This window comes from Triticum urartu, chromosome 3 (assembly GCF_003073215.2).
Source record: "Triticum urartu cultivar G1812 chromosome 3, Tu2.1, whole genome shotgun sequence".
NCBI lineage: Eukaryota > Viridiplantae > Streptophyta > Magnoliopsida > Poales > Poaceae > Triticum > Triticum urartu.
Window position 1 is genome coordinate 490745704 of NC_053024.1, and position 14433 is coordinate 490760136.

The following is a 14433-nucleotide window of genomic DNA, read 5'->3' on the forward strand; positions in this document are numbered from 1 at the left end:
TGGTGGAAGGGGGAGGAGGAAGGGAGAGGGGGAAGGGAAGGAAAGGGGGTGTGGCCAGCCCCTTGTGGCCCTTCTCTCTCCCCACTAAGGCCCAGTACCTATCGGAACTCATTCGGTGTATGAATAACATCGTCCAATATATCAATCTTTATGTCTCGACCATTTCGAGACTCCTCTTCATGTCCGTGATCTCATCCAGGACTCCGAACAAACTTCGGTCATCAAATCACATAACTCATAATACAAATTGTCATCGAATGTTAAGCGTGCGGACCCTATGTGTTTGAGAACTATGTAGACATGAACGAGACACATCTCAGGTCAATAACCAATAGCGGAACCTGGATGCTCATATTGGCTCCTACATATTCTACGAAGATCTTTATCGGTCAAACCGCATAACAACATACGTTGTTCCCTTTGTCATTGGTATGTTACTTGCCCGAGATTCGATCGTCGGTATCATCACACCTAGTTCAATATCTTTACCGGCAAGTCTCATTACTCGTTTCATAATGCATCATCCCGCAACTAACTCATTAGTCACATTGCTTGCAAGGCTTATAGTGATGAGCATTACTGAGAGGGCCGAGAGATACCTCTCCGATACACGGAGTGGCAAATCCTAATCTTGATCTATGCCAACTCAACAAACACCATCGGAGACACCTGTAGAGCATCTTTATAAACACCCAGTTACGTTGTGACGTTTGATAGCACACTAAGTGTTCCTCCAGTATTCGGGAGTTGCATAATCTCATAGTCAGAGGAACATGTATAAGTCATGAAGAAAGCAGTAGCAATAAAACTAAATGATCATTATGCTAAGATAACAGATGGGTCTTGTCCATCTCATCATTCTCTAATGATGTGATCCCGTTCATCAAATGACAACACATGTATATGGTTAGGAAACTTAACCATCTTTGATTAACGAGCTAGTCAAGTAGAGGCATACTAGGGACATACAGTTTTGTCTATGTATTCACACAAGTACTAAGTTTCTGGTTAATACAATTCTAGCATGAATAATAAACATTTATCATGATATAAGGAAATATAAATCATAACTTTATTATTGCCTCTAGGGCATATTTCCTTCAAGTATAACTAGTTTCTTGCAATTTTATCGTGTTAGAAACATAGGGAGGTGGAGATGTAGTTCCTCTCTCATAATAATTGCAAGTAGGATCAGCAAGCACATGCATATTATATTCAACAAAATCATCATGTGTAGTAGTAAAACACAACCCATCAATATAATCCTTAATGAGAGAAAACTTCTCCGATATAGTGTAGTTTGGAGAATTCAAAAAGAGAATAGGACTATCATGTGTGGCTGCAATAGCAACAATTTCATTCTTAACATAAAGAACTATAGCAAGTTCATCTCCACAAGCATAAGTCAAATTGGCATCTGGCCACAAACATAGCAAGCATCAAGTTCATCCAAAAGGGATATTTCAAATGAATCAACAGGATCATAGCAATCATCATAGCATTCATCCTTCGGTAAGCATGAAGGGAAATTAAACAATGTATGAGTTGAAGAGTTACTCATTAGAAGGTGGGAACGGGTAGCTAATCCGCTCTTCCTCCTTTTGTTCTTCACTCTCCTCCTCATCTTTTTCATCCAATGATCTCACAGTTCCATCAATTCCTTCTTCCATAGACTCCTACAAAATATTAGTCTCTTCTTGGACATCGGAGACTTTCTTAATAAATATATCAATATCAGAATTGTATTTGTAATTATCATAGCAATATTTAAGGATAGCAAAAATTTTGGGTCTATAAACATCATCATCAAAAGCTTCATACTTTTCAAACAAAGATTCAATTTCATAAGCACCCTTAAAAACAACAAATTCTTCTATTCTTTCCACATCATAGTAATCATAGCTACCATTAGCATAAGAAGATAAGGTTCCATTATCATTAAATTTGCATGAAAAAGGTACTGTGTGGAGCCTTCATCCTAGAGCAACAAGTATAATCATATCTCAAGCATAGCTCCTGAGCATACCAATGCAACATATGAATTTGATCCCATTACAATTTCCCTTTATGAGTCAAGCGGTAATCCCTAAAGTATTCACGTTGATCCAGCGTTACTTCCATTATATAGTTGAATGGGGTTTTCTCAGGATTATCAAAGTAGTGCATAATATCTTTCACATAATGAGCATCAAGGGTTTTAGGAGGTTCCCCATCTCCATGAGTAGCTAGTACAACTAATTTTTTTGGTGTTTCGTGTTCCATATCTATAATTAAAGATATAGAACAACTTAGAACAGAAAATAAAAACTACTTAGTGATAAAGCAAACAAGCACACACGAGAATATTCACCCCACGCTATTACTCCCCGGCAATAGCGCCAAAAAGGTCTTGATAACCCACAAGTATAGGGGATCGTTTATAGCCTTCTTCGATAAATAAGAGTGTCAAACCCAATGAGGAGCTAAAGGTAGAACAAATATTCCCTCAAGTTCTATCAACCACCGATACAACTCTACGCACACTTGACGTTTGTTTTACCTAGAAAAAGTATGAAACTATTTTGCAAGAATAAAACTATGAGCACTTTGCAAGAATAAAACTACGAATAAATTGCAAGGTAATAAAAGTGGATAGCTTTTGTCAACAAGAAAGTCGTTTGTTCCTAGGCAATCAATAACAAGTACCGGTAATCATTCTTGCAATTCTATGTGAGCGAGAGGCATGAACTAACATACTTTCTCTACTTGGATCATATGCACTTATGATTGGACCCCTAGCAAGCATCCACAACTACTAAAGATCATTAAGGCCATGAAACCCAACCATAGCATTAAGTATCAAATCCTCTTTATCCCATACACAACAACCCACCTACTCGGGTTTAAGATTATGTCACTCTCGCAACCCACCATAAGAGAATCATGAACGTATTGCAACACCCTACAGCGGGAGCCCCTCATGTTTGCGCGAGATAGAGGGCACCGTAGGACAGCACCATAAATAAAATATACAATCATACCAACCAGTATCACGATTAACCCACAGGACAAAACGGATCTACTCAAACATCATAGGATAACCATACATCAATTGTGTTGAGTTTCTTTCATATATATGTATTGACCCCCTTCTTTAAATTAGATGTGGCAGATGCAGGATGAACCCCTATCACATGATCGCATACGAGCAATTCAAGAGGAATTGGCGGGATTTTTTCTTGACCACGTCATAAATGAGAAGCGAGAATACCATGTGGAAATTGAAATGGATTTTAGATGTTAGGGGTTGTAAGAGATGTTATATTGTATATATGTAGTAGCGTCGGATAGATATCCGAAAACTTGTTGTTCGACCAATCTCAGAGAAAGAGAGGTCACTTCTCTCTATATATGTTCATGACGATCTTGTGTAATTAATGGTTCCTTCATTTGCTTACTAGCTAGCGTGTCGAGTTCTCTCTATATGTCTAGTAGCTAGCGTCGACCAAGCACGGAGAAAGCGAGGTCACTTCTCTCTATTAGCTAGCTAACACAATATGAAACCCCTAAGTTAACCCTCCAAAACCCCTAACCCCTCCCTTTCAGAAAAAACCCAGTGTCTTCGAGCCGCTGACGCGTGGCTGCCTTTTGATCTCAGTTGGTGTTACCAACCGGGACTAAAGGTCCTCCTACCCGGGCGCCCCGCAACGGCCACGTGGAGCCCCTTCTGTCTCGGTTCATAAGCAAACCGGGGCTAAAGGTTTTGGGCTTTAGTCCCGTTTGTTTTGTCTCGGTTCCAGAACCAGGACTAAAGGCCCTCTGAAACCGGGACTAGTGCCCTGTTCTCTACTAGTGTCATCCTTCCACTAATTCGCTTAAAACATTCCAACATTTTGATAACAATTGTTGAGTCGTTCGCATAAGCAAAAACTTGAGTGCAACCAATAAGGTATGCAAAAAGGTAAACTCTTCTTTGTTTCAAAATGTGATAAGCTCACACTTTTCAGTGTTTTTCCTTGGCCAACAAGACACTCATGATTTCTCATTTGTTGCACTGCCAGTTATTGCACCGCCATATTCCTTCAAATGGGGGTTGCTTCTTTTGCGGGAGGGAAGAATACGCAGAGCACCTGTTTTTGTTCTTTCAATTTGCGAGAAAAGTTTGGCGTGAGGTAAAACAGAGGTATCATTTCCACTTGTGTCGCAAGAGTTTTGTTAACATCAAGCAGTGGGTCTTCGATTTTTTGCAGAGGGCTACACCCGTTGAAGCAACTGCTTTGGTGGTTACTATTTGGCACATATGGGAGGCGAGAAATCATGTGAGGAACAATGGTGTGATTCCGCATCCACTTTGTGTAGCTGAAAAAAGTATTGCTTATGTGGAATTGATTGTGCAAAATTGCTTTAAAACTATCGAATCTAGGCGTGTCCACCCAAACCCTCCAGTGTCTCCATGGGTTCTGCCGCCAGCAGACACAATGTTTGTAAATGTTGCTATTGCACAATTCCAGAATTTGCGATGGATGGGAGTGTGTGTGTGTTGATTCGGAACCACAACAGATTGTGCTTGTTGGCCTGTCATGAGCGCATAGAGTTTACCACGCCAGAACTAGAAGAGGTGCTAGGTCTTCGACGTGTCGTTGCTTTTACTTGTGAAGAAGGTTTTCAGAAAGCCATCTTCACTTCAGACTCTCTTTTCATCATCTAGAGAGTTCTTTCTCACACGACAGATCGTTCACACTTTGGGACTGTAGTCACTGACATCAAGGTTTTTGGTGGCAACTTTTTGCTTTGTTCCTTTAGTCACGTTAGTCATGAGAGCGACACATCCCGTATCGACTAGGGATGGAAATGGCATAGTAAACGGAGTGAAATGCGTCATTAGTTCATTAACTCAAACTGACTTATGCTTTAGGCCACGAAACTCAGGAATTGATCAATTGATGCCATAAACTCATTAATTTAACCAGTCAGAGCAGTTTTAACATGGTCCCTCTTACCTCCTCTTTTCACATGAGAGGTAAGAGTACAAAATAGATTTGAGCCATTGATCTCATTAATTAATGGCCTGATTAACTCTTATCTTCTTATCTCACATGTAAAAAGAGGAGGTAAAAGGGACCATGCTAAAATTTGCCAACCAGTTAAGGCCAAAACGATCTGGTGAGAGAGAAAAAGAATGACATGTGGCTGCCACGTCAGCGTTCCCTAGGGGGTGAGACGGTCGATCATCGCCGGTTATATTGGAAGGAGAGACGTGCACAACACCGCCGATCAAATGCATCGCTTCAAGGAAGCATAACCATCAAAGCCGGTCGCGTGCGGACTGTGGAGATTCCCATCAGGCTCTGCGCAGCGCTGTAGTACATCGCCAAGCCAGCGGGTGACTTTCGCGCCAGTTCCAACCTGCGCTGCTCGGTCGGCACGGCCTTGCTACCACAAACGAAATCAGAGCTCAGCCAGTCAAAACCACACCCCGGCAGGAGTCTCGCACGTTCCGGCGCCCGAGCAGAGGCAGACGGCAGACGGAAGTTTCCCTCAAAGCTCACACGGAAGCCAACATAAATGTTTCCTGAAGAAACAAAAAAAACAAATTCACGGGGGTCAGCGACGCGCGCGCGCGTCGCGTCCAAGCACGCGCACCGGCGCACCGCCCCGCCACGACCGCCACCGTCCCGCGCGCCGTGCGTCACGGCTACATAAGGGGCGTGGACCTGCCCGCAGGCACGGACGCGCCCCGTCACGTAGTAATGACGGAAAGGATGGATCGCCGCCGCGGGAGCGCGCTGCGGAAGCGGCCGCCGGCGATAGACGCGACGCGCGCCGAGTCGGAGACGGGCGAGGGCCGCGAGGAGCCGGTGAGCCCGACGGGGCGGCTGTTCCGGGAGCCGCACTTCAGCTGCTACATCGTGTCCGTGTTCGGCCTCGGCGCGCGGGTCGACCTGGCCGCCGTCCGGGCCGGGCTCGAGGCCACCCTTGCGCGCCACCCCCGCTTCTGCAGCATCCAGGTACGCACGCGTGCTCCCGCCATCGTTCCGTTTCCGTCTTGATTCATCCTTGGACCACCATGGTTTTGATGTGCCGTGCGTAGAATGATCGTGTTGCACCAGCGTTCACTTGGAGATTAGAGTACAGACTACCGAATGTGTACTGTTCCTCGTTCCCAAGTACCATTGCTGCTTCAGCCGACCCAATCACTGGGTGTGTACAGGAGAAAGCGAGTGCTAACAGCTAGCACTAATGAGCTAGCGTTCTTGGTTGAACTTTTCCTGTTGGTTCGGAAGTTCAGTAGTGAGCTTTCGAGATACAGTTGCCGAGTTGGGCTCCTCGGTAATAAGTTGTGATAGTTCAGTGTATTAATTGGTCCTGCAATCTGCAGTAATGTCATGTGTTCCGTGTGCCTTAAGAAACACTCTCTGCCGTCCGAACCGCATGATGTGATTTCTGATTCTGTAGATCGACTGATCGATCCAAAATGATCCAATCAAGTACGAGCTTGGCAGGCTTCCATTCGTTCGCGCCTAGTTCAATCACTGCATCTGATTAACGTGTAGTACGATTAACCAAACCAAACCTCATTTCTGAAGGAACTAACTGCGTGTCAGCAGGTGAAAACCCATGAGAAACACAAAAAATCAGTACTCTTCTTACGCATGACATGCCATGCCATGCGTGCAGGTGATGGACGAGCTGGAGGACGCGACGCCCAAGTGGGTCCGGACCACGGTGAACCTCGACGACCACGTCGTCGTCCCGGACCTGGAGCCCACCGGCACGTCGGCAGACCCAGACAGGGCCCTGGAGAGCTACGTGTCGTCTCTGTCCACGCTCCCCATGGACCACTCCCGCCCGCTCTGGGAGCTGCACGTCCTCGACTTCCCCACCTCCGACGCCGACGCCGCCGTCGTGCTCCGCGTGCACCACTCCGTCGGCGACGGCGTCTCGCTCCTGTCCCTCTTCATCGCCTGCACCCGCCGCGCCGCGGACCCGGACGCGCTGCCGGAGCTGCCGACCACCGGCGCCGCCCGTCGCTCTGGCCCCGTGTACGCCCTGCCTTCGCGCCCGCTGCTCGCGCCGTCGTCATGGGGCGCCCTGGCGGCCCTCGCCGCGTGGGTCGTGTCGCTGCTCCTGCTCGCGTGGCACACGCTGGTGGACGTTCTGTGCTTCTCCGCGACGGCGACGTCGATGCTGCGCGACCCGCGGACGCTGTTCAAGGGCGCGGAGGGCGTGGAGTTCCGGCCCAAGCGCTTCGTGAACCGCACGCTCAGCCTCGACGACGTCAAGTACGTCAAGAACACCATGAACTGCGTACGTGGATCCTCAAATCCCGGCTACACATTCGATTGTGAGTTCTTTTTCTCTGAAAGATGAGTTATGTAATCGATTAACTTGCTGGATTGCGATCCCTCTCTGCAGACGGTGAACGATGTGCTGCTTGGGGTGACCTCTGCGGCATTGTCTCGGTTTTATTTTCGGAAAACAGGTGAGGGCGAGCTCAAGTAATTTTACCTTGTTGTCTTGTTGATATTTTGTAATTAACCAGACTTAAAATAATTTCAGGAGAAAGTGGTAGAAAGAGCATCAAGGTGCGGTCCACTCTTCTTGTGAACCTGAGGAAGACGCCCGGTCTACATGTAAGCGCGGCGGCGAGCACCCATCCATGTCCTCACTGATAATTTGTGCTTAGTCGTCCATGTCCACCTCATTGATTAATGTGTGTTTCGGCGGCGTAGGCACTGGCTACGATGATGCAGTCCGGCAAGGACAACGGCGCCGAGTGGGGGAATCGGCTTGGCTACATGATACTCCCGTTCCACATAGCCATGCACGACGACGACCCTCTCGAGTACGTCCGGAAGGCCACCAAGGTCGCGCGCAGGAAGAAGAGCTCCATGGAATCGATCTTCACCTACTGGAGTGCGTCCATGATCATGAAAATCTTTGGAATCAAGGTGCGAATACGCAGTGTTGATCCATCGTATACATTCTTACAATGATCAAGGTGCGAATCAAGGGCTCAAGGCTAAGCCGCTAACTGAACATTCTACAGGCAGCAGCTTCTCTGTGCTACGGCATGATGAGGAACACCACCCTGTCCTTCTCCAACATGGCCGGTCCAACCGAGCAGGTGGTGTTCTACGGCCACCCGATTGTCTACATTGCCCCCAGCGTCTATGGCCACCCACATGTAAGTTGTTCTCAGGCTTGACGACAGAGTTCACTGTTTTCCGGATTAATTTGCTGGCTCGGTTAAATGTCTTCAGTTATTTCATGGAATACCACGGGTCGCTTAATTTTGTCTGGAAATGTGATGTCCGTCGACTATTAATCCTTTGGTTTGGCTTTGATGTGTACTACAGGCACTGACCATGCATTATCAGAGTTACATGAACATTATCAAGCTAGTACTAGCAGTAGAGGAGGAACAGTTTCCGGATGCTCATGAGCTTCTGGATGACTTTGCCGTGTCTCTCAAGCTCATTCGAGAGGCAGCTTCAGGAAAAAACACAAGACACACATAAGGATGTTGCTCAGTAGAATGTACTCCCTCCATACCTAAATATAAGTCGTTTTGGTAGGCTAAACTAGCCTATCAAAAAAAATCCAAAGATTCTCGACGTAGCTAGTATTACAATGGCAGGGCTCGACCATAGATTTTCTTCTTGATGTATTCTTCCATTGGTAAGGACTGACCATGGTATTTCCAAATATTCATTTATTGCTGCAATTGCAGCGTTGTGGGGATCGACCATCTGTGATGAACATTACGTGTAAGAAACAGAGTTGGATGCTTTCTCTTCATGCAAAAAAACAAAGCTTATGTGTACAGACTATGAAGTAGTGCATCATTTGAAAATCCTGAAAACCCGAGAGATCGGATCTGAAGTAGATCGTGCAGAGGCCATTTCCCCCCTGTCTCCCCTCATCAGCATCGTCACCGGTGTGCCCGCCCCCAAAGGGGGTGGGGCGTCTCCCGGTTGGTTCATACATGTCTTTTGGTTGTTTCGTGGTGGTGTCATCTTAACCGCATCATGTTTCTGGTTCGTGCAGTAGGAATGTAACATCCCAAAATTCTAAATTTTGGAATGTTATAATAAATAGATAGATTTCACTGATTGTTTGATTGATTGTCTGAAAGTGAGTGAATTCGAAACTTTTGAAAGTTAAATGAGAGGGAATAAAAGGACTTTCCCGAACTTTCATATTTGCTTTTATGATCTCCATGAATTCAAATTCTTTTCAAACACAAAACCCTAGAGAGAAGATGACATGACTTCTTCCATTTAAAAAAATGAAAAGGGTGTTTGAAAAATAATTGAATTTCATTTGGAAATATTCCAATTCTGAAACTTTATGCGACTCAATGATTTTCACGAGAGAAGATAAAATGACTTCTTCAAATTATATGAAATATGAGTTGGGAGTTTCAAAGAATTAAATTCAAAGTTCTTTTGAATTTATTTTCAATTTGGAATGTTAGATCATCGTGCATATCTTATTTTCTTACATTTTGGTCGATCCTAGAAATTTCACGCAACTCAAGGACCTTCGGAGAGAGTTGGAGATTTCGTTATTTTCTTATTTGAGAGTTTTCTCGGATTGGAAAAGAGGATCATTTGATTTATTTATTTCATCTTCAATTATTTTTCCGACGTCAAAAATATAAGAGAGGGAATAATATGACTTTCCCAAATTTAGGAAAAATGAAGATTTAATAAATAGATCAAGTTTTGGTTTTGCCGGAGTTTTATTTGCATTTTATTCGGATAGGGAAAAATGCGTGTTTTCAAAAATTGCATTTTAGGCCCGGAGAAAAGTTCATTTTGTTCGGCTCATTTTTAGGAGTCGGGGAAAATTTACTTTAGGTTTTTCGGAGTTCGTTTAGATCTCTTTTTGTTTTTTTTTCTGCGTGCTGAACCATTTATAAAAAAAATAAAAATCTTACCGCAGGCCAGCCGGGCCAAGGCCCAGGCCAGCTACCGCTGCGCCCCAGCCTCACGCGCGCCAGGAGCCAGCGAAGGGAGACCGCCGCCGCCTCTTGCTCCTGTACCGAATCCTAAAAGGATTCTAGGGCGCCCCTTGCCCCTTTTTCCTTATTTCGTTATTCCTATTCCTACTCTATTTCTTGCCCTCTACCCCAAGTAAACCCCCTCCCCTCCCCAATATAAATACCCAAGCATCCCTCCCCTCTAAACATCAAATCAAAACCCCTCTCTCCACCACCCAAGCCGCGCCTCACCCCGCGCCTCTCACCCGCGCCGCGCCCTGCGTCACCCGCCGCCGCCGCGCCTTGCCTACACTGCCGCCGCCCCTCACCCACGCCACCGCCGCCGCCGCCCAACACCGCTGCCGCCGGAGCCCCTCACCGGAGACCTCGCCGGAGGTACCGCGCCGCGTATCTTTTCTTTTCCTCGGATCGATTTTCTTATAAGTCGTTCCTATTCTTTTCTTCTCCACCGATTCGTTTTTCTTTCCGGTTCTTCGCTAAACCGTTCTGGTTTTCTAGATCGGTTTTTCGTTCGGTTTTCTTTTCCGAAACCCTAGATCGGATTCGTCTTCTTTTCCGATTTAGTTGCCTTGGACCGTTCGCCGGACCGTTCGTACTAACGAACGTGATCACCGGATTCTTCTAGGTTAATGAACGCCCGTTCGTTTAACCGTTCATCTCTTTCTTTTCGTCGGATTTATTCCGCGATCGCGATCTCAGATCCGATCTTCGTTCTAGTTTATCTTCTCACCCGTTTATTGGAATCAGGTGATTCAAGCGCCTGGAGTTTCGTTTCGAAACCGCCGTTCCGTCTAATCAACTTAAACAAGTTTTTGCCCCGGTAAAATTTGACCTAGTTTCAACTTGCTAGAACCGAGTTGTTTTCTCCCGCTGTTTGTTTTCCGTCGTTTGTTTGGTTCTTTCTTTTCTTTGCGACCGGAGTTCTTAAGTTGAACTATCTGGTTCATTCTCTTGTTCGAGTTTTACTTGTGCATTAGATGAGTACTTATTGTGTGGTTACTATTGTTTGCTTACGATAGATTGACCAGAGTGTGACAAGTAGATCTATCACGAGTTTTGAGTGCGAATCATCTTCATCAACATTGCAGGCAAGTTCACACTTTGATCATACCTTTTCTACAACCCAGTTTTATTGCATTAGATCAATCCTCACACATTGCATGATTAGGATCTAATTAAATTGTGGGATGGGAAGTAGATGAGGTAGTACCTATTACCTGTTTATTATCAAACCTTTGGGAGTTACTTCTACGTTTGCTTCTTATGCCATGCTATGCTAGTAGACGTGGATTGGGTGAGTGATATCCATGACAGATGTGAGTTTATTAATTTCAATGGTTTATCTAAGGTGGCAACTTAAACACACATCTGGGTGGATTGAGGCACCTGATGTCTATCAGGACTTGCCTGTTTTTTTTTCGGACCGCCACCCAGGCTCAAAGGGATCATAAGATAATTCATGCTAAATACTTCCGTGTGTAGCCACATGCTACTATGGGCTCTGGCATAGTTGACTAAGTTGTGCGAACTCTTACAGGGTGGACTAGCAGATGTAGGGGATGTAGGTGTACCGGTCTACCCCACATGTAAGGTGCTAGTGCTTCTGAAAGACTATGTCTCGGTCATCCGTCTTCTCAAACACCCTGTAGTGCGAGAAACCAAACGGAGGCGATCGAGTCATGTGGGGAAAAGTGCGCAAACCTCTGCAGAGTGTACAAACTAATCATGATTAGCCGTGTCCCCGGTTATGGACAACTTGAGTATCTAGTACTTGAATATCATTGTGAATCTCAACATGTTACTTCTAATTAATGTTGTTGGGTTTTAATTATTTTTAATTGGGATTGAGAATGCTGTCAACCATTCTCAATGTTTCACAACCACCATAATAGTAAATAAAATTTTGTTCTTTTGCAGTAGGGAAAAATTGGCTTTACGCAAAAACCTTATAACCATGGAGCTTTTCCACCAGCCAAATATGCATGTAGTGATAGCCTTTATTCATTATTCTCTATGGTGTGACTTTGCCAGTACATTCGATGTACTGAACCGTTTCGGACTGCAACGTCTCATGTTGCAGGATTATCCTACGACGAGTAAGTGATACGTTAGGGTTACGATTTCTACACTCAACTTTGCCGTTGGTGTTGATGGGAATCCACAACCTTGTTGCTTCCGCTATATGGATTGAGGTAATAGTATTTACGTTACTTAATACATGTGATTTACCTCTGTTATAAATCCTTCGAGTACTGTGTGTGTCAGCATACTGATCCAGGGATGACACATAAGCACAGAGACTTGATCCATTCGGGTTGGGTCGCTACAAGGAATTGTTTTTGTTTCGCGCCTGCGTAGCGTATTGTGTGTCCCAACAAGATCTACTTCTTCGTGAAACTTCTTGGTGCAAGGTGCAAGTCATGATGGAATAGGTTGGTTATGCTCGGTGAGTCATTAGGTGGGAGACACAACTGGGATCCTTGTCATTCTAAAATTTATTGTCGAAGCGTCAACCAACATGGATATAGAATAACGCCAACTATCTAAACGATGGAGAAAACATCTCCGCTTCTTAAGTGTTTTGACTTATCTTAACCCTGCCTCTTATTACTTATAGTTTTTAATCTTCCGATGTCTAGTACCATTGGTAGCTTCGCTTATTATTATTTTTGGGTTGTTTAGTCTTCTTTGTGTTTCTCTAAAAATTGCCAACCTTAAGGTTGGATAGAATTTTTAGAACTATTTATCCCACTTTAGTCCTTAAACCTCGATCCTGACGACGACCTATGCAATTGCTCACCATGGCCTAAACTGACAGCGGGTTACTCAAGAGAAGGGTGTGGTACATCCTCCCATCTTATATGGGTCACCTTGTTTCGGAAGGGACAATCCCAAGGATACACACCTCTTGATCTGTGAATTCACGTCACTACAGGATAAACTCATAGTGTGATAGTACTAAATAATGGAGCTCTAGAAGTATGTTGGTTCTACATGCGTCTATCAAATATTTTGTTAGCCAAAATGTTAGTTGACAATTTGATTGCTCATGAATTGACCAACATAAGCAAGAAGAATGAACTAGAATGGCTAGAGAGACACCTGCATGCCAAATACTAGCAACCATGCAAATAGTGTAGACTTGACCAAAAAATGGTAGAGTAAGTTTTGGTAATCATCCAAACATACTCTTAGAGAAGTAGGAGTGGAAAACAGAGATGGATTAGATCTCAAATGATTGGCTTGGATGATTGGAGTACAAATCCCTTTGAAATCAGCTCAAGGAGGTGTGTGTGTGGGGGGGGGGTCTCTCTCTCGGACCATATGATATGAGTGGAGTTTGCTTCGAGTGAACATGTGGGATAGGTGGGGTTATAAATAGACTGGACCAGGAATCTGACCGTTACAACTTAATAGATGGTCACTTTTATATTATTTTTTGGACTAACCTATTAATCTAGTGTCCAGTGCTAGTTCCTATCGATTTAGTAACTTAGATAATTGCCTTGGAAAAATTCCGCACACCATACCACTACCATTCGCTATTTGTATTATATTGTATCTTTACTTAGGCAACAACTATCTTTTATATTTACATTCTTCATTATCTTGCAAACCTATCCCTTCATACCCACTTCATAGTTTCATTTCTTATTTCAAGATAAAGGAAAAGCTCGGTATACGTAGGGTTGCATTAGTAGCAGATAGGACCTGAGAGAATATTTATCCTACCTTTAGCTTCTTATGGGTTCGACACTCCATACTTACCACCTCCATCACTGAAAAGTGCTAAGATGATTCCTTGCACTTGGGGATTATCAGTAACCACTTCAAAAATTCCAAACAAGGGGTTTTTGGAGATTACGAGAGGGTACCAAAAGGTTTCCAAGTGCATTGGTGGTTCTGAGTGGAATGGTTGGCAACTCCAAAGTTCTAGGGTTTGCAACCACTATATCAGGATAAAGTGCGTTGGTGGTACTCAATGGAATGATGAATATCACCACACAACTACATCAGATAAACCATAATCATGTAGGCAGCTCATATGACTATTACATTGAACATAAAAAACACATCTAGATGGAGAGATTACAACTTTGGCTACTTCCACGAACCGTTGTCTAGGGGGTGGACTACTAACAACTCATCTTGGAGCACGGGGACCAAGGTTGATGATGATGTTGGGGAACGTAGCATGCAATTTCAAAAAGTTTCCTACAATCACGCAAGATCTATCTAGGATATGCATAGCAATGAGAGGGGGAGAGTGTGTCCACGTACCCTCGTAGACCGAAAGTGGAAGTGTTAGTTTAACACGGTTGATGTAGTCGAACGTCTTCTCGATTCAACCGATCAGGTACCGAATGTATGGCACCTCCGAGTTCTGCACACGTTCAGCTCGATGACGTCCCTCGAGCTCTTGATCCAGCAAAGTGTCGAGGGAG

The 14433-nt window shown here is 44.6% G+C and overlaps 1 protein-coding gene across 1 annotated transcript; it reads left to right on the forward strand.

The window, feature by feature from the left end:
* Positions 1–5409: 5409 nt before the first annotated feature.
* On the forward strand, positions 5410–8775 carry LOC125544540 (wax ester synthase/diacylglycerol acyltransferase 11-like). The gene is made up of 7 exons (XM_048708268.1): positions 5410–5987; positions 6658–7287; positions 7396–7462; positions 7540–7613; positions 7713–7931; positions 8030–8167; positions 8340–8775. Exons 1-7 carry the CDS (start codon positions 5730–5732, stop codon positions 8499–8501), a joined length of 1548 nt encoding a protein of 515 aa, XP_048564225.1. The 5' UTR covers positions 5410–5729; the 3' UTR covers positions 8502–8775.
* The last annotated feature ends 5658 nt before the right edge of the window (positions 8776–14433 follow it).

Bases quoted from the DNA above. Each gene is read 5' to 3' on its own strand.
- LOC125544540 (XM_048708268.1), top strand. From the start codon at position 5,730: ATGACGGAAAGGATGGATCGCCGCCGCGGGAGCGCGCTGCGGAAGCGG. The intron at 5,988-6,657 runs GTACGCACGCGT...CCATGCGTGCAG, and splicing joins CCCGCTTCTGCAGCATCCAG to GTGATGGACGAGCTGGAGGA. The intron at 7,463-7,539 runs GTGAGGGCGAGC...AAATAATTTCAG, and splicing joins GTTTTATTTTCGGAAAACAG to GAGAAAGTGGTAGAAAGAGC.